Here is a 17978-nt window from a genome sequence, read left to right as displayed (position 1 = left end):
CAGCATTTTGTGTGTGTTCCTCGGAAAGAATATTTGTTGTAATCAGAAGAGATTCTGTAGAAACACACAGAAAATGCTGGAGGAGCTCAGCAGGCCAGGCAGCGTCCATGGAAAAGAGTTAAAACAGGCTGAGACTCCTCATCGGGACTGAAGAGATTCCGGAGATATTGGTTCCAGATGCCAGCATCTGGTGTCTCTGGACGTTTGTTCATTTATTTTGTCTTCTAAAACGCACAGTTTTTCAGTAATCTCAGCAACTTGATGCTACGCCCAAAAGAAAGTAGTCTACTTACAAGCGGAATCAAAATGACTCGAAGTGCCCGCGCTCCGATCTGTTGTTGCGTGCCGGGCGCTCGGTCACGTGTGGCCGAGCAGCCAGTGGGAGGACAGCATGAGCAGGCGGCCCTGGCTGGCACCGTGCGAGCGGCTGCGAGCAGGAAACGGTGGCTCGCGATCGAGCGCAAGCTGGCGGCGGTCCGAGTCGGGCCGGGCTCGAAATGCCGAATAAAAACAAGAAAGAGAAGGTGAGGAGCACCGCAGGCCCAATGGGCATCACTTGGGGGCATAATGGAGTGCGTCTCCCCTGTCGCTCGGACCGGACGGGGGGAAGGAGTTGGGACGGGCGGGTTGGAGTGGCGGTTGCACCCCCTCCTCTTCCCACAGCCCAACCGGGAGGGGAGGGAGGCGAGGGGCCGATGGGCCTCGGCCCGTTCCGTTGCGTTGCCCACGGTTGGACGTTGGCCAGGCTGTCGCCGGAGTGGCTGCAGCATGTTTGATGAGATTTGTCCGCGGCCGTTGCAGGAGGGAGGGGACATAGCAGTGCCGGTCACCGCAGAGATACGGCCGATAGCCAGGGAGTGACTCTGCTCGGCCTTCTGATTCCGCGGCTCCCCGGACTGATTGATTTCCGCATCTTTCACTTAGGAGTCATCTAAAAGTGGAAAAAGTGGGAAAAGCGGCGCAAAGGACGGACAGGAAAATGCCGAATACGAGGTAAAGATTGAATGCTAGGAGACGGCGGCCCTCGCGCCTTTGGAGCGGTTAGCACGGGCTGGTGTGGATGTGGCCAGCAGTGTTTCAGGGGAGTGCAGCCTTGCACGTCTGCGTTGCTAGAGAACGCTTGCGAGTTCCTTGTTACTGCAGCCCCAAACTTTGTCGCCCTGTTCATAGATTTACAGTTTCATTTGGCGCAGGAACGAGTTACAGAATAATTTTTGAAACCGTATTGTGAATGTTGATAGAGTATTTCTTTATCAATTTTGGTTTTCCGTCGTAATCACCTGGAATCTGACACGCTAAAGGAAGCCATTCGACAGAGTGATCTACGCCGGTTAGATTACTCCACACAAGCTCCCCTTAGTGCATCTCTGCGCCAAAATTAATCGTTTGTCAAGGGTGATCTATGTCAGTGAGAAACCAAATGACCATTGGTCTGATCTCTACATGTAATCTTTCCTAATTCCATCAGTGTTATTTATCTCGCTCAATGTGGCTCGCTGTTAGGCTTAAGAAACTCCTAAATGATTTGATGTCGATGGACAGGCAAATGTGGTTTTCTTCTCTCCTCCCCCCCCCAATAAAACTTGTAATTCTAAAAAATAGTGGAGTTCCTTAAGATATTGATACTTGTTCCATACTTCATCAGTCAATATTTCACTGAAGTTTCCTGCTTTAACTACGTTATTCTTTTTGTGACTCTACTCTGATGAACTCTTTCAACTATGTCTACCACATTGAAATAATTATTGGTGATCAAGTCCAAAATATTTCAATATAACAGCAATGAGAGCAGTACTCTTCTTGGAATAGATAGATAGATATACCTTATTAATCCCAAGGGAAATTTGGTTTCATTACAGCCACACCAACCAAGAGTAGAGCATAAATATAGCAATACAAAAAAACCCCAACAATCAAACAACAAAATGCAAAACTACGCCAGATGGAAAAAAAGTCCAGGACCAGTCCATTGGCTCAAGCGTCCACGGGAGGAGCTGCACATTCGATGGCCACAGACAGGAACGACCTTCCGGGCCGCCAAGTGTTGTATCACGGTGGGATGTGGCCGAAGTCCAACAGTAAAAAGTTCAATATCCAGTCTGCAAACACGTTCCTCGATCGTAATATACCCCGGATTGCACCATCCGTTGTTAGCCAGATCAGTAAGCACCCCACTCCTTCACGCCGCTTACCGCTCTCGGTGCACTGCCGGTCAGGCGGAACGGTATTACCCACCGAACTCCTCTTCTCCAGAAGTCTCTGTTGTCTCGACCCGGTCCTGTTTCCTCGGCTTTGTGATCTCCCTCTGCATCCTCTGTGTGTTTTCCTCCGGATTTCAGCAGGGGTGTCTGCCGCTCTGTTCGCTAAGCCGACCGGAATTTGCTGGTCCGTGGAATACACAATGTGACCTTGCTTCTGTCCCGCGTGTTGGGATGTAACCATTTCCAGCGCTAAAGAAAACCCAAATAAAACTCTCTCTACCAACATATTAGAGAGGGTGCAGCTTGGACGTGTAACTGTGAGGAAAAAAATACAAAAAATAACGTAAATTAAAAAGTAAGAAGAAGGAAGTAAAAGAATAGATCGGAACAGCTGTACCAGGCTGCATGCACGACCGGTGCGTGCGCACATGGGGTGAGTGGTGAAGGAAACTCTTGAGGGCATCCTGGATTTCACTAATTTGGCTTTGTTTTCTCATGTTTCTGAAAAGTAACTTTTACTGTGTAAAAACACATTGGAACCAATACAGAAAGATTTCTCTTTTCCATCCAGGTTTTAAGTTGTGCTTTATATTACACTATTGAATGCATGATGCCGTTGAACTACCTTGGCTTGCTGTATTTTCCAAAAACCAATGATCTTATCTTGTCCATGCCTATTGTGTTGGCACGTGGAAGGACACCATCTTGATCAGTTGAGAATCGAAGCCTGGTCTATTTGATCTCTCCCCAAATGATAGCCATGGTCTTAAGTCAATGATGGATAAAATTCTGTCTTGTTTGATTCTAGTACTAATAGTATTTTGAAGGAAAATGTCTTGCATTTGTTTTCAATTATGTCTCATTTTGTGTTTGTCATTTGCATCAAACCGTTCCTGGCTTTTGATTACTCAATTAGTATTTATATCATTGTATCAGTTTATTTCTTAGAACTCTGTGATTGAATTATATCTGGATGTTTTGTCTGCCTTACCCAAACAAGGGAAAAACAGATCAAATTAATTCTAAACTCTGATGATCAAATCCAAATAGATTGTCCTTTTCCTTCTCAAAAGCAAGCAGTAACCAGTTTAACATGGGCAACTGAAGATGCTATGGCAGATTGCTTTTGTGCCATTTGTAGACCAAGAAACAGTGGTGGAGGAGGAATGAGTATTTAAAGTGAAGAACAGGATGCAGATGACTGAGATGGCACAAATTGGAGGTGCCCCAGAATGTTCTAGGCAAGTGTGGCAGTGGCTTTAGTAAATGGTGTAGCTGGTGTGATATGAATATTACTTGTGCTAGAATTCTGTCTTAAGTCTTGTATGTGGTTCATTCTACTTAGTCTGAGTTGCAGCTATAAACTGTCTCATTATTAGAGGGCGGAAAATGAACTGTCATCAGCCAATATCAAAACACAAAATAATCTGCAGATGCTGGGATCAAAGCAACACTCACAACACGCTGGAGGAACTCAGCAGGTCTGCAGCATCCGCGGAAAAGATTGGTCGACGTTTCGGGCCGGAACCCTTCGTCAGGACTGTAGAGGGAAGGGGCAGAGGGCCTACAAAGAAGGTGGAGGGCCTCTGCCCCTTCCTTGTACAGTCATGACGAAGGGTTCAGGCCTGAAACGTCGACCGATCTTTTCCATGGATGCTGCCCGACCTGCTGAGTTCCTCCAGCGTGTTGTGAGATCAGCCAATATCCCCAGCTGTGTTTTTTTTGACGGAGGTAATTTATTAATAAAGTAATTGGAGATGAACTTGGACTCTGCCCAGGTGAATTCTTTTAGCCATGTCTTCTGTTATTTGGAAGATTTGAAATATCTCAATATGATTAGATGAAAGCAATACTGTTCTTAGAATGTAATGGGGTAGGCAGTGAAGGAAAATGCTCAATTTGTTTGTTTCAATCATTTCAATGTTGTCAAGTTTTTAGATATATATGACATATTTTAAAGCACATTAGTCTGCTTAACCAAGAAAGGTTGCCCTTTCAAAGTTTGGACTCTCAGTCTTGTTGAATTTGGCAGTACATAGAACATAGAATAGTACAGCATATTACAGGCCCTTTGGCCCACAATGTTGTGCCGACGCTCAAACCCTGCCTCCCATATAACCCCCTACCTTAAATTCCTCCATATACCTGTTTAGTAGTCTCTTAAACTTCACGAGTATATCTGCATCCACCACTGACTCAGGCAGTGCATTCCACGCACCAACCACTCTGAGTAAAAAAACCTTCCTCTAATATCCCCCTTGAACTTCCCACCCCTTATCTTAAAGCCGTGTCCTCTTATATTGAGCAGTGGTGCCCTGGGGAAGAGGCGCTGGCTATCCACTCTATCTATTCCTCTTAATATCTTGTACACCTCTATCATGTCTCCTCTCATCTTCCTTCTCTCCAAAGCCCTAGCTCCCTTAATCTCTGATCATAATCCATACTCTCTAAACCAGGCAGCATCCTGGAAAATCTCCTCTGTACCCTTTCCAATGCTTCCACATGCTTCCTATAGTGAGGTGACCAGAACTGGACACAGTACTCCAAGAGTGGCCTAACCAGAGTTTTATAGAGCTGCATCATTACCTCGCGACTCTTAAACTCTACCCTTCGACTTATGAAAGCTAACACCCCATAAGCTTTCTTAACTACCCTATCCACCTGTGAGGCAACTTTCAGGGATCTGTGGACATGTACCCCCAGATCCGTCTGCTCCTCCACACTACCAAGTATCCTGCCATTTACTTTGTACTCTGCCTTGAAGTTTGTCCTTCCAACGTGTACCACCTCACATTTCCTTTTTTAAGTACAAATTTAAAATGCTTAGTTTTGAAGTGCAAAGTGAGACTGTTCAAAGTTATATGGATAACAATGATAGAGAGGTAAACAGTTTCCAAAACATTAGATGTCAGTGGCAACGCCCTTCATCTAACTTGGATGACCATTGGTTTATGTTTCATTCTAGGACCCGAGTATAAGGTCTTATCGGAAATAAAACAGAATACTTGAATTATAAGGCAGGTCATGGAGCATCAATGGATGGGAAAATAGAACTGAAGTTTCATTCCAATGCCATTTCATTAGAACAATGGGGAAGGTTAGGAGTAAAACTAGTTATAAGATGCTTGGGTTTGGTACTGAACTAATATGAATTTGTCAGGTAAGATTAATTTCAATTGAAAATATTAAACAAGACCTTTCCAAAGTTCAAAGTAAATTTATTATCAAAGTACATATATACAACACTGAGATTTATTTTCTTGTGGGCATACTCAATAAATCTATAGAATAATAACCGTAACAGAATCAGTAAAAGACTGACAGAATGCCCAGGTTGGGAAGAGTGCAAATACAAAAAAAAAAGAAGGAAGTACTAATAAGCGATAAAGAGAGGAAGAGACCTTGAAAATGAGTCCATTGGTTGTGGGAACATTTCAGTGATGGGGCAAGTGAAGTTATCCTCTTTGGTTGAAGAGCCAGATGGTTCCTGTTCCTGAACCTGGTGTTGTGAGTCCTGAGACTCCTGTATCTTCTATCTGATGGCAGTAGTGAGAAGAAAGCTTGTTCCGGGTGTTGAGGATTCCTGATGATGGATGCTTTCCTGCGACAGCTCAATGGTTGGGAGGACTTTGCCTGTGATGGACTGGGCATATCCACTACTTTTTGTAGGATTTTCCATTCATTGGTATTTCCACACCAGGCTGTGATGCAGCCAATCAGTATACTCTCCAGCACACAGCTATAGACATATGTCGAAGTTTTAAATGTCATGCCGAATCTCTGCAAACTCCTAAGGAAGTAGAGGCACTACCATGCCTTCTTTGAAACTCTACTTGCATCCTGGGCCCAGGGCAGGTCCTCTGAAGTAATAACACGGAGGAATTTAAAGTTGTTTACCCTCTTCACCTCTGGTCCTTTGATGAGGTCTGGCTCATGAACTTCTGGTTTCCTTCCCCTGAAGTCAATAACAAGCTCCTTGGTCTTGCTGGCACTGAGTAAGAGATTGTTATGGCACTACTTGGACAAATTTTCAGTCTCCCTCTTGTATGCTGATTTGTCACTACCCTAAGTATCTGCAAGCTTGAATATGGCATTGGAGCTGTACTTAGCCACACAATTATAAGCATAAAACGAGTAGAGCAGGGAAGTAAGCACACAGCTTTGTGGACCTTATGGCATTATTTCAAGGAAGCATGTTCTTGATGTATCCTAGCAAATACTAGCATCACATTATCTGGAAAATTTCATTTTTTCTGTGCAAATTGCTGGTGTGTTTATTCTGTCATCAAGGTAATAAAGTTACTTCTGAAGTGCAAACAATTTTATTGGAATACGAGGAAACAACAACATGGATTTTTTTATACAACTTTGTTAGTGATAAAGAGCTAAACTGCTTTCTAATAGTTTTATATTTTCTGTTCAGTATTATCACAGACAATGAATTGCATTAGCAACATAGAGTAACTGCTAAGTACTGTAGAACCACTTTGAGAACCAACTTGAGAACCGCTTTGCTCATTGGAGATAAACTCTTTAGTTATCTGAAGTGTAGCTGATGCATTTAAACCAGACATCTGACCTGGTATACATCTTATTTCTCATGTACACAATAGTTCAATCTGTGTTTTGTATAGTATCGTTTCTGCAGCAAAAGAAAACCATTGAGACAATTAGCTTGGAGATAATTATAGGGAAAGATAGGATTGGGATTAAGATTCTAGATTGGAGAGAGGTCAATTTTGATGGCATCAGAGATCAAGTAGGTGTGGATTGAGGTAGGTTGTTTTCTGGCAAAGGGATGGTCTTCAAAAGTAAAATACAGTATGCAGGGTACGGAAAATGTAGAATAAAATGCAAGGCTAGCAGGGTTTCGGGGAACCTTGATTTTAAGGGGACTTTGAGGTCTCAGTTAAGTCCTCAGAAGGAGGTGTATTTCAAGTACATATAGACAGTTAGGATCAAATGAGGTTCACTAGATTCAGAGGACTGGAAAATATAAATACAACTTCACTCTTTTAGAAGGGAAGGAGGCAGAGAAAATGAAATTATAGGCCTGTTAGTCTGACTTCAGTAGCTGGGAAGATGTTGGAGTCTATTATTAAAGATTTCAAGGTACTTAGAGACCCATGATAAAATAGGCCAAGTCAACATGGTTTCCTTAAGGGGAAATCTTGCCCAACAAATCTGTTGAAATTCTTTGAGGAAATAACAAGCAGCTTAGGCAAAGGAGAGTCAGTGGATGTTGTTTACTTGGAATTTCAAATGGCCTTTAACAAGGTGCTGCACATTAGGCTACTTAACAAGAGTTCATGGTATTATAGGAAAGACACTGGCATAGTAGAAGATTGACTGAATGGCAGGAGGCAAAGAGTGAGAATAAAGGAGGGTTTTTTCTGCTTGGATGCTAGTGACTAGTGATGTTCTGCAGGGGTTGGTGATGGGACCACATATTTTCACCATGTCAGTGAGTTGGATGTTGGAATTGATGGCTTTGTGGCCAAGTTTGCAGACAAAATGAAAATAGGTGGAAGAACCAGGGATTGTGCGGAACTTAGATTGGAAGGAATGGCAAAGAAGTGTCAGATGGACGATAGTGTAGGAAAGTGTAACGACAGGAATAAAGGCATAGACCATTTTTGAAACGGAGAGAAAATTCAAAATTCAGAGGTGCAAAGACACTTGGGAGTCCATTTACAGGATTCTCTGAAGGTTAACATACAGGTTAGATCAGTGGTAAGGAAGGCAAATGCAATGTTATCATGCATTTTGAGAGGACTAGAATATTTGAGTAAGGATGTAATGCTGAGACTTTATAAGGCATTGGTCAAATGACAGTTGGAGTATTGTGAGCAGTTTTGGGCCTCTTGTCTAAGAAAAAAATGTGCTGGCATTGGAGAGGGTCCAAAGGTTGTTCACGAGAATAATCCCAGAACGAAAGGGTTAATATATGAGGAGTTTGGCTCTGGACCTGTACTTGCCAGAGTTCAGAAGAACGACGAGGAATCTCATTGAAACCTATCGGATATTGAAAGGCCTAGATAGAGTGCATGTGGAGAACATGTTTCCTATAGTGGGGGGAGTCTAGTACCAGAGGGCATAGCCTCAAAATAGAGTGATGTCCATTTAAAACAGAGATGAGAGATTTATTTAGTCAGAGGATGGTGAATCTGTGCAATTTATTGCCACAGACGTCCATGGAGGCCAAGTCCTTGGATATGTTTAAAGCAGAGGTTGATAGTTCCTGATTAGTCAGGGTGTTGAAGGTTATAGGGAGAAGGCAGGAGAATGGGATTGAAAGGGGTAATAAATCAGCCATGATGGAAAGGTGAAGCAGATTTGATGGGCTGAATGGCCTAATTTTGCTCCTTGGTCTATAGTCTTACAAGGAATGCAAGAGACTGCTTAAGAGAAAAATCAGCAAGACTAAAAGGGGACATGAGGTTGCTTTGGCAGATAAGGTGAGAGAGAATCTCAAAGGCAAAAGAGTAGTTAGGTCATGGACCATATCCAGATTACAGAAGAGGAGGTGCTTGCTGTCTTGGGACAAATTAGGGTGGATGAATCCCCAGGGCCTAACAGGTATCTCTTCGTGCCGTGTGGGAGGCTAATGCAGAAATTGTAAGAGCTCTGAGCAGTGCATTTAGGAAGTCTTTAGCATGGGTAATGTGCTGGAGAATTGGCGGATTGCTAATGTTGTTCTGTTGTTTAAGAAAGGCTGTAAGAAAAAGCCAGGAAGTTACAGACCAGTGAGCTTGAGCCCAGCAGAGGGCAAGTTATTGGAAGGTGTTCTAAGGGACTGGATTCATAAGTATTTGGACGGACAGGGACTGATTAGAGATAGTCAACATAGTGCGTGATAGGTCAAGTCTAACTAATCCAGGAAAATTGATTAAAGAAGTAGATCACAAACAGGAGAAAATCTGCAGATGCTGGAAATTCAGAGCATCACACAAGATGCTGGAGGAACTCAGTAAGCCAGGCAGCATCTATGGAAAAGAGTAAATGGTCAACATTTTGGGCCGAGATCCTTCATCAAGAAGTGGATGTTGTCTTCATGGCCTTCAGCAAAGCCTTTGGCATGGTTCCACATGGGAGGTCGGTCAAGAAAGTTTATTTGCTTGGCATTCAGGATGAGATAGTAAATTGGATTAGCTTTGTCTTTGCGGAATAAGCAAGAGAGTGGAAATAGGTGGTTGCTTCTGACTAGAGGCCAGTGAATAGTGCTGTGCCACAGGGGACCAGTGCTGCATCCTTTTGCTGTCATCATCTCTATCAGTGATTGGATGATAATGTAAATCGGATCAGCAAAATTTGAGGATGCCACCAAGATCGGGGCATAGTGGACAGCGAGGAAAGTAACAAAGCTTGCAGGTGGAATTTTATGCAGACAAGTGTGAGGTTTGGCACTTTGGGAGGACAAACCAATGTAGGATTTACACAGGGCATTGAGGAGTGCGGTAGAGCAGAGGGATCTGCGAACACATGCATAATTCCTTGAAAGTGGCATCACAGGTAGATAAGGTCATAAAGAGAGATTTTGGCACATTGGCCTTCATAAATCAAGTTGTGATGTTATGTTGAAGATGTATAAGACGTTGGTGAGGCCTAATTTTGAGTATTGTGTGCAGTTCTGGTCACTTGTCTTCTGGAAAGATAACAATAAGATTGAAAGAGTACAGAGAAAATTAACAAAGATGTTTCCTGGACTTGAGGACCTGAGCTATGCAGCTTAGCACTTTATTCCCTGAAGCATCGGGGAATATGGGGAGATTTGATAGTGACAGACAAATAGTGAGCATTATAGATAGAGTAAATGCAAGCAGGCTTTTACCTACTGAGGTCGGGTGAGACTAGAACTAGAGGTCATGGGTTCAGGGTGAAATGTTTAAGGAGAAATTGAGGAGGATCTTTTTCACTCAGTCTGGAATGAGCTGCTAGCATAAATGATACATAATAGACAATAGGTGCAGGAGTAGGCCATTCAGCCCTTCGAGCCAGCACCACCATTCACTGTGATCATGGCTGATCATCCACAATCAGTGCCCTTTTCCGGCCATCTCCCCATATCCCTTCACTCCGCCATCTTTAAGGGCTCTATCTAACTCTTTCTTGAAGGAATCCAGAGAATTGGCCTCCACTACCTTCTGAGACAGAGCATTCCACAGAACCACAACCCTCTGTGTGAAAAAGTTTTTCCTCAACTCCGTTCTAAATTGTCTACTCCTTATTCTTAAACTGTGGCCTCTGGTTCTAGACTCCCCTAACATCAGGAACATGTTTCCTGCCTCTAACGTGTCCAGTCCCTTAATAATCTTATATGTTTCAATCAGATCCCCTCTCAGCCTTCTAAATTCCAGTGTATACAACCCTATTCACTCCAATCTTTCAACATACGACAGTCCTGCCATCCTGGGAATTAATCTCGCGAACCTACACTGCACTCCCTCAATAGCTAGAATGTCCTTCCTCAGATTTGGAGACCAAAACTGCACACAATACTCCAGGTGTGGTCTCACTAGGGCCCTGTACAACTGCAGAAGGACCTCTTTGCCCCCCTACTCAACTCCCCATGTTATGAAGGCCAATATGCCATTAGCTTTCTTCACTGCCTGCTGTACCTGCATGCTTACTTACAGTGACTGAGGCACAGTTGGAAATTGGTAAGTATGATGTTGTGAGAATAACAGAGACATGGCTTCAAGTGGACAGGGCCTGGGAAATAAATATTCAAGGGTATACATCCTATCGAAAGGATAGACTGATGGGCAGAGGGGATGGGGTAGCTCTATTGGTGAGGAATGATATTCAGTCCCTTGTGAGGGGGGACATAGAATCAGTAGACGTAGAGTCAGTATGGATAGAACTGGGAAATTCTAAGGGTAGAAAGACCCTAATGAGAGTTATCTACAGGCCCCCAAACAGTAGTCTGGATGTAGGGTGTAAGTTGAATCAAGAGTTAAAATTGGCATGTCGCAAAGGTAATGCTGCACTTGTTATGGGGGACTTCAGCATGCTGGTAGACTGGAGGAATCAGGTTGGTACTGGACCCCAAGAAAGGGAGATTGTGGAGTCCCTCCGAGATGGATTCTTAGAACAGCTTGTACTGGAGCCTACCAGAGAGAACACTATTCTAGATTTAGTGTTGTGCAATGAACCGGATTTGACCAGTGACCTTGAGGTAAAGGAGCCATTAGGAGGTAGTGACCATAATATGATAAGTTTTAATCTACAATTTGAGCGGGAGAAGGGAAACTCGGAAGTGTCAGTATTACAGTTGAACAAAGGGAACTATGGTGCTATGAGGAAGGAGTTGGCCAAAGTTCAATGGAACAATAACCTAGCGGGGACGACAGTGGAACAGCAATGGCAAGTGTTTCTGGGAATAATGCGGAAGGTGCAGGATCAGTTCATTCCAAAGAGGAAGAAAGATCCTAAGGGGAGTAAGGGGAGGCCGTGGCTGACAAGGGAAGTAATGGACAGTATGAAAATAAAAGAGAAGAAGTATAACATAGCAAAGACGAGTGGGAAGCCAGAGGATTGGGAAACTTTTAAAAAGCAACAGAAGGTAACTAAAAAGGTAATATGCAGAGAGAAAATGAGGTACGAAGGTAAACTAGCCAAGAATATAAAGGAGGATAGTAAAAGCTTCTTTAGGTATCTGAAAAGGAAAAAAATCATTAGGACCAAAATTGGGCCCTTGAAGACAGAAGCGGGTGAATTCATTATGGGGAACAAGGAAATGGCAGATGAGTTGAACAGGTACTTTGGATCTGTCTTCACTAGGGAAGACACAAACAATCTCCCAGATGTAATAGTGGCCAAAGGACATAGGGTAATGGATGAATTGAAGGAAATTTATATTAGGCAGGAAATAGTGTTGGGTAGGCTGTTGGGTCTGAAGGCTGATAAGTCCCCGGGACCTGATGGTCTGCATCCCAGGGTACTTAAGGAGGTGGCTTTAGAAATTGTGGATGCATTGGTAATCATTTTCCAATGTTCTATAGATTCAGGATCAGTTCCTGTGGATTGGAGGGTGGCTAACATTGTCCCTCTCTTCAAGAAGGGAGGAAGAGAGAAAACAGGGAATTATAGACCGGTTAGCCTGACGTCGGTGGTGGGAAAGATGCTGGAGTCAATTATAAAAGATGAAATTACGGCACATCTGGATAGCAGTAACAGGATTGGTCCAAGTCAGCATGGATTTACGAAGGGGAAATGGTGCTTGACTAATCTTCTGGAATTTTTTGAGGATGTAACTATGAAAATGGACAAGGGAGAGCCAGTGGATGTAGTGTACCTGGACTTTCAGAAAGCCTTTGATAAAGTCCCACATAGGAGATTAGTAGGCAAAATTAGGGCATATGGTATTGGAGGCAGAGTACTGACATGGATTGAAAATTGGCTGGCTGACAGAAAACAAAGAGTAGCGATTAACGGGTCCCTTTCGGAATGGCAGGCGGTGACCAGTGGGGTACCGCAGGGTTCAGTGCTGGGACCGCAGCTGTTTACAATATATATTAATGATTTAGATGAGGGAATTAAAAGTAACATTAGCAAATTTGCCGATGACACAAAGCTGGGTGGCAGTGTGAAATGTGAGGAGGATGTTATGAGAATGCAGGATGACTTGGACAGGCTGGGTGCGTGGGCAAATGCATGGCAGATGCAGTTTAATGTGGATAAATGTGAGGTTATCCACTTTGGTGGTAAGAACGGGAAGGCAGATTATTATCTAACTTAGGAAAAGGGGAAGCACAACGAGATCTAGGTGTTCCTGTACATCAGTCATTGAAAGCAAGCATGCAAGTACAGCAGGCAGTGAAGAAGGCTAATGGCATGCTGGCCTTCATAACAAGGGGAATTGAGTATAAGAGCAAAGAGGTCCTTCTGCAGTTGTACAGGGCCCTGGTGAGACCACACCTGGAGTACTGTGTGCAGTTTTGGTCTCCAAATTTGAGGAAGGACATTCTTGCTATTGAGGGAGTGCAGCGTAGGTTCACAAGGTTAATTCCCGGGATGGCGGGACTGTCATATGTCGAAAGATTGGAGCGACTGGGCTTGTAGACTCTGGAATTTAGAAGGCTGAGAGGGGATCGTATTGAAACATATAAGATTATTAAGGGATTGGACACGCTGGAGGCAGGAAGCATGTTCCCGCTGATGGGTGAGTCCAGAACCAGAGCCCACAGTTTAAAAATTAGGGGTAAGCCATTTAGAATGGAGTTGAGGAAAAGCTTTTTCACCCAGAGAGTGGTGGATATATGGAATGCTCTGCCCCAGAACACTATGGAGGCCAAGTCTCTGGATGCTTTCAAAAAAGAGATGGATAGAGCTCTTAAAGGTAGCGGAATCAAAGGTTATGGGGATAAGGCAGGAGCTGGATACTGATTGTGGATGATCAGTCATGATCACAGTGAATGGCAGTGCTGGCTCGAAGGGCCGAATGGCCTACTCCTGCACCTATTGTCTGATGAACAAGGACACCTAGATCTCGTACTTCCTCTTTTCCTAACTTGACACCATTCAGATAGTAATCTGCCTTCCTATTCTTGCCACCAAAGTGGGTAACCTCACATTTATCCACATTAAACTGTATCTGCCATGCATCTGCCCACTCACCCAAACTGTCCAAGTCACCCTGCATTTTCATAACATCCTCCTCACATTTCACACTGCCACCCAGCTTTGTGTCATCTGCAAATTTGCTAATGTTGTCTTTAATCCCTTCATCTAAACCATTAATGTATATTATAAGTAGCTGCGGTCCCAGCACTGAGCTTTGCGGTACCCCACTAGTCACTGTCTGCCATTCTGAAAAGGACCCATTAATCCCTACTCTTTGTTTCCTGTCTGCCAACCAATTTTCTATCCATGTCAGTACCCTACCCCCAGTACCATTTGCTCTAATTTTGCCCACTAACCTCCTATGGGGGACCTTATCAAAGGCTTTCTGAAAGTCCAGGTACACTACATCCACTGGCTTTCCCATGTCCATTTTCATAGTTATATTCTCAAAAAATGCCAGAAAATTAGTCAAGCATGATTTCCCCTTCGTAAATCCATGCTGACTCGGACCTATCCTGCCACTGCTATCCAAATATGCTGCTATTTCATCTTTTATAATTGATTCCAGCATCTTCCCCACCACTGATGTCAGACTATATGGTCTACAATTGCCTGTTTTCTCTCTCCCTCCTTTCTTAAAAAGTGGGATAACATCAGCTACCCTCCAATCCGCAGGAACTGATCCTGAATCTATAGAACATTGGAAAATGTAGGTTTGATTTCAACACTTAAGAGAAGTTTGGATAACTACATGAATATAAAGGTCAATGGCCAAGGTGCAGATCAATGGGACGAGGCAGAATAATAGTTCAGCACAGATTAGATGGGCTGCAGTACTCAGACTCTTATGTTCTTATCCACGGGTGATGTGCGGATGTTAAAGTTAAAGGCCAGTGAGCTCAATATCAGTCATGGGTAAAATATTTGATGGTATTTTAAGCGTCAGGTTATCTAAGTGTTTGGATAGACAGCAAAGAAGGCTATCAAGACTTGACGTGTAATCTGCATCAGCTGAAAAATGGCACAAAGTTTGAAGTTTTCCACTCTGGCAGGCCAAACCAGGATAAGACTTGTACTGAGGTGTGGAGTAGAACAAAGGGATCTAGGAATACAGATTCATAAATCCTTGAAGGTAGGTAGGGTCATACAGAAAGCTTTTGGTACATTGTTCTTCATAAATTTGAGCATTGAGTATAGGAGTTGGGATGTTATGTTGAAGTTGCACAATGTTGGGACTAAATTTGGTGTATTGTTTACAGTTCTGGCCACCTATCTGCAGGCAAGATATCAATAAGCTTGAAAAGAGTGCAGAGAAAATTTACAAGGATGTTGCCAGGACTTGACCTGAGTTATAGGAAAGGTTGAATACATTAGGACTTTATTCCCTGAAACAGGAAAATGAGGGGAGATCTTACAGGGATATACACATGAGAAGTATAAATAGGGTACATACATACAGGCTTTTTCCCCTGAGGTTGGGGGAGACTAGAACTAGAGGTCATGAGTCTAGGGTGAAAGGTGAAATATTTAAGGGAATCCTGAGAGAGACTGCTTCATTCAGAGAGTGGTGTAAGAGTGTATAATGAGTTGCCAGCAGAAGTGGTGGATATATGTTGAATTGCAACTTTAAAGAGAAATGGAAGAGGTATGGAGGACTATGATGTGGGTGTGGGTAGATTGGACTAGGCAGAAAAATGGAGTACCTACTGGGTGCACGTAGGGCCTGTTTCTGTGCTGTAGTGTCTTAAGGAACTATCATGAAGCTCAAGGCAAAGTGGTTGATCCTACTGTTAGAACCCTTATCCCAACTTAGCTGCTTGTAATGGTTCTTTCAATTTAGAAAATGATTAAAGTAATTGTTGATTAATAATCTTACTTGGAATATTTTTCTTTTCATTAAGTTTTTTTTTCCAATTTCTATGATAGCATTTGAAAAAACTACACATTTTCAAATGCAGAATATTCTGAAATTCAAATTGCTTTTCTGCATCCTTCCTCAGTTTTAGTTATTGTATTACTTTTCAGAGCAGTGCTTACCAAACTTTTTTTGGGTTACCGCCTATAGACCACATCCCCTCTTCTTCCTTTCTGGCCCTTACATAAAAACTATAAATAATTTTGGTTTACAATGCACAGTGAAAGAAAATAGGAATTGCAAATTCAAAGCAGAGACAAAAGTTATTCCAGTCTGTTTAATAAATCTGCAGATAATATTTAATTACAGTAAAAATAATTTTCATCAACAATTGCATTAGTTGTCCAACTATTCACTACTTCATTGCTTTTTCACCTTTTAATGAGATGGCTGGGCTTGGTGCAGTGTTATCAGCTTCTCAGCATCAAACTGAATGTCACTCAGAATGTGTCTCAGATCCCCACATTCAATAACTTAGTCTGTTTCATTGCTCTGAAAGAAGTTGGGCAACTGCACTGACACCATACTGTAAATATGATGTTGGAAAGAGAATAAAGAACATCTTGATCCTTTTACGGTGCAGGATAGTGTTCAGTGATTTCTTTCTGCAACCAAAAGTGTTTTATGGTTTTTATGAACCTTGGCTTCAGCGCTAAGTCACTTTGTGGTGAGATCAGTTCTTCCTCCATCCTTACTGTTACTTAAGGAATAGATTTTGTTACCCAATCTGGAATTTGGATTGAGAGAAGATTTTGAAATCTCTCTGACTTGTCTTTATGCAGCTCACCCAGATGGGCACAGTACACTTGAAGATCATCATCTGGTATTCTTCCTTTGTCTTCCATTTCAGAGGGGCTCAGAAACTGGAAAAGGTCACATTGGCCAACATTGCACTTAAATAGAGTTAACTTGGACAGATGTGTGGACACGACTGATTTGATTTTAATAAGATTCACACAATTTCCTTGCAATTGAAGATTGATTTCATTAAACTTTGTGAATAATTCTGACAAATGTCATACATAATATTCTTGTTGATTACTGAACAAAGCATTTGAAGTTTTTAAATAATTTTATCAGTTTTAAAACGTGCAGAAAAGGATCTGTTTCTTTTTGAGAGCCATTTGACTGGTGTGTAACAGTAAGTGTTCAATCTGTTCATTATTCTCAATACAAGGTTCTCACAATAGTTGAGAATTGAGAGCATGGGACGATCTTATTTACCGTTGTCATTACAATGGTTTGTGGATTTTAGGATTTTTATGACATGTCTGTGAATTACAGAGCAGAATATCCTTCTCTTTGAAAAATTACTCAACAACCTGAAATATTGATTCCCCCTTCATATGTTTCTTGTCCCCTTGCAAATAACAACTCTTAAACCATACTTCCACTTTTATGAAACAAACATATTCAAGAAGCAAATATTCATTGCCTGGCAAATTTGACTTGTCTAACTGCAGAGCAAATTCTGTTGTCCTCAGTATGTGGCACAATGTGCCTTCCATGTTCTCAGATATTTCATTTATTTGCCTTTGAACAGAGCAGTTGCTGAGTAGAATCACTTTAATTGATCTGGTGACCTATGCAAAACCTTACTCAGAACCTCCCTTACTAATCAGTCCTTCACTCATTGTATGGGGCTTTATGGATTTAGCAATACAATTTGTTCTGTTGCTGCCATTTTCTTTATGGATTAACGACAACTATCATTCACCTATTGTTTAAACCCAACCCCAAGCACTGCGATCAATAAAGGGGAAAGTTATGACATCATAATAGCTCATAATATAATACCATACCCTGAACCACAGAAACTGCATCACTGCATGATGAGTATGGGAATCATACTAACACTGTACTACAGTAGTGAATGGCAATAATGCATAGGCAGAGGCAAGAAATAACAATTTCTTTAGTCCAGATTTCTCATGCTATGCCAAATACAGAAATGTCACATTGCTTCTCAACAACTGTAATTTGCTTTGAGCAAAGTCTAAGAGAATGATGGGTTATCAAGAGATGAGGTGATTACATAATCAATTATGAGGCACTGAGGATCAAATGCCTATAATAAGTAATTAATTTCTTAAATTAAGCGTGTAATCCTTCAGATTCTACCACTGCCCCCAGCGGGGTGATGTTGCCCACTTTGGCAACCGCTGCTCTAGAAGAACAGATTTCAGTAGGGGCGAAGAACCAAGGAAATAAGAGTATAGAACCTATGATTTTTTTATTGTTTTGAGTTGTACAATTTTAAAGCTATCAGAATTGAATGGAAGGCTTTTTTAACCCAG

At 42.3% G+C, this 17978-nt stretch overlaps 1 protein-coding gene across 3 annotated transcripts in view; it reads left to right on the top strand.

Annotated features, from left to right (window-relative positions):
• Positions 1-390: 390 nt before the first annotated feature.
• The window catches only part of ppp2r5ca (protein phosphatase 2, regulatory subunit B', gamma a), a 159958-nt gene continuing 142370 nt past the window's right edge, over positions 391-17978 (top strand). For 2 of the 3 annotated variants that reach the window (XM_063047310.1, XM_063047303.1), the window contains exons 1-2: positions 391-524; positions 925-993. In XM_063047310.1, the coding sequence (XP_062903380.1) occupies positions 498-524; positions 925-993 (96 nt within the window). In that variant the 5' untranslated portion in view covers positions 391-497. The remainder of the gene's footprint in view (positions 525-924; positions 994-17978) is intronic. The other variant, XM_063047316.1, reaches the window with a different exon arrangement.

The sequence above is a fragment of the Mobula hypostoma genome, chromosome 1 (genome assembly GCF_963921235.1).
Source record: "Mobula hypostoma chromosome 1, sMobHyp1.1, whole genome shotgun sequence".
Classification (NCBI taxonomy): domain Eukaryota; kingdom Metazoa; phylum Chordata; class Chondrichthyes; order Myliobatiformes; family Myliobatidae; genus Mobula; species Mobula hypostoma.
The sequence above is the reverse complement of the archived record's forward strand: the minus strand, read 5'-3'. Positions and strand labels throughout refer to the sequence as shown.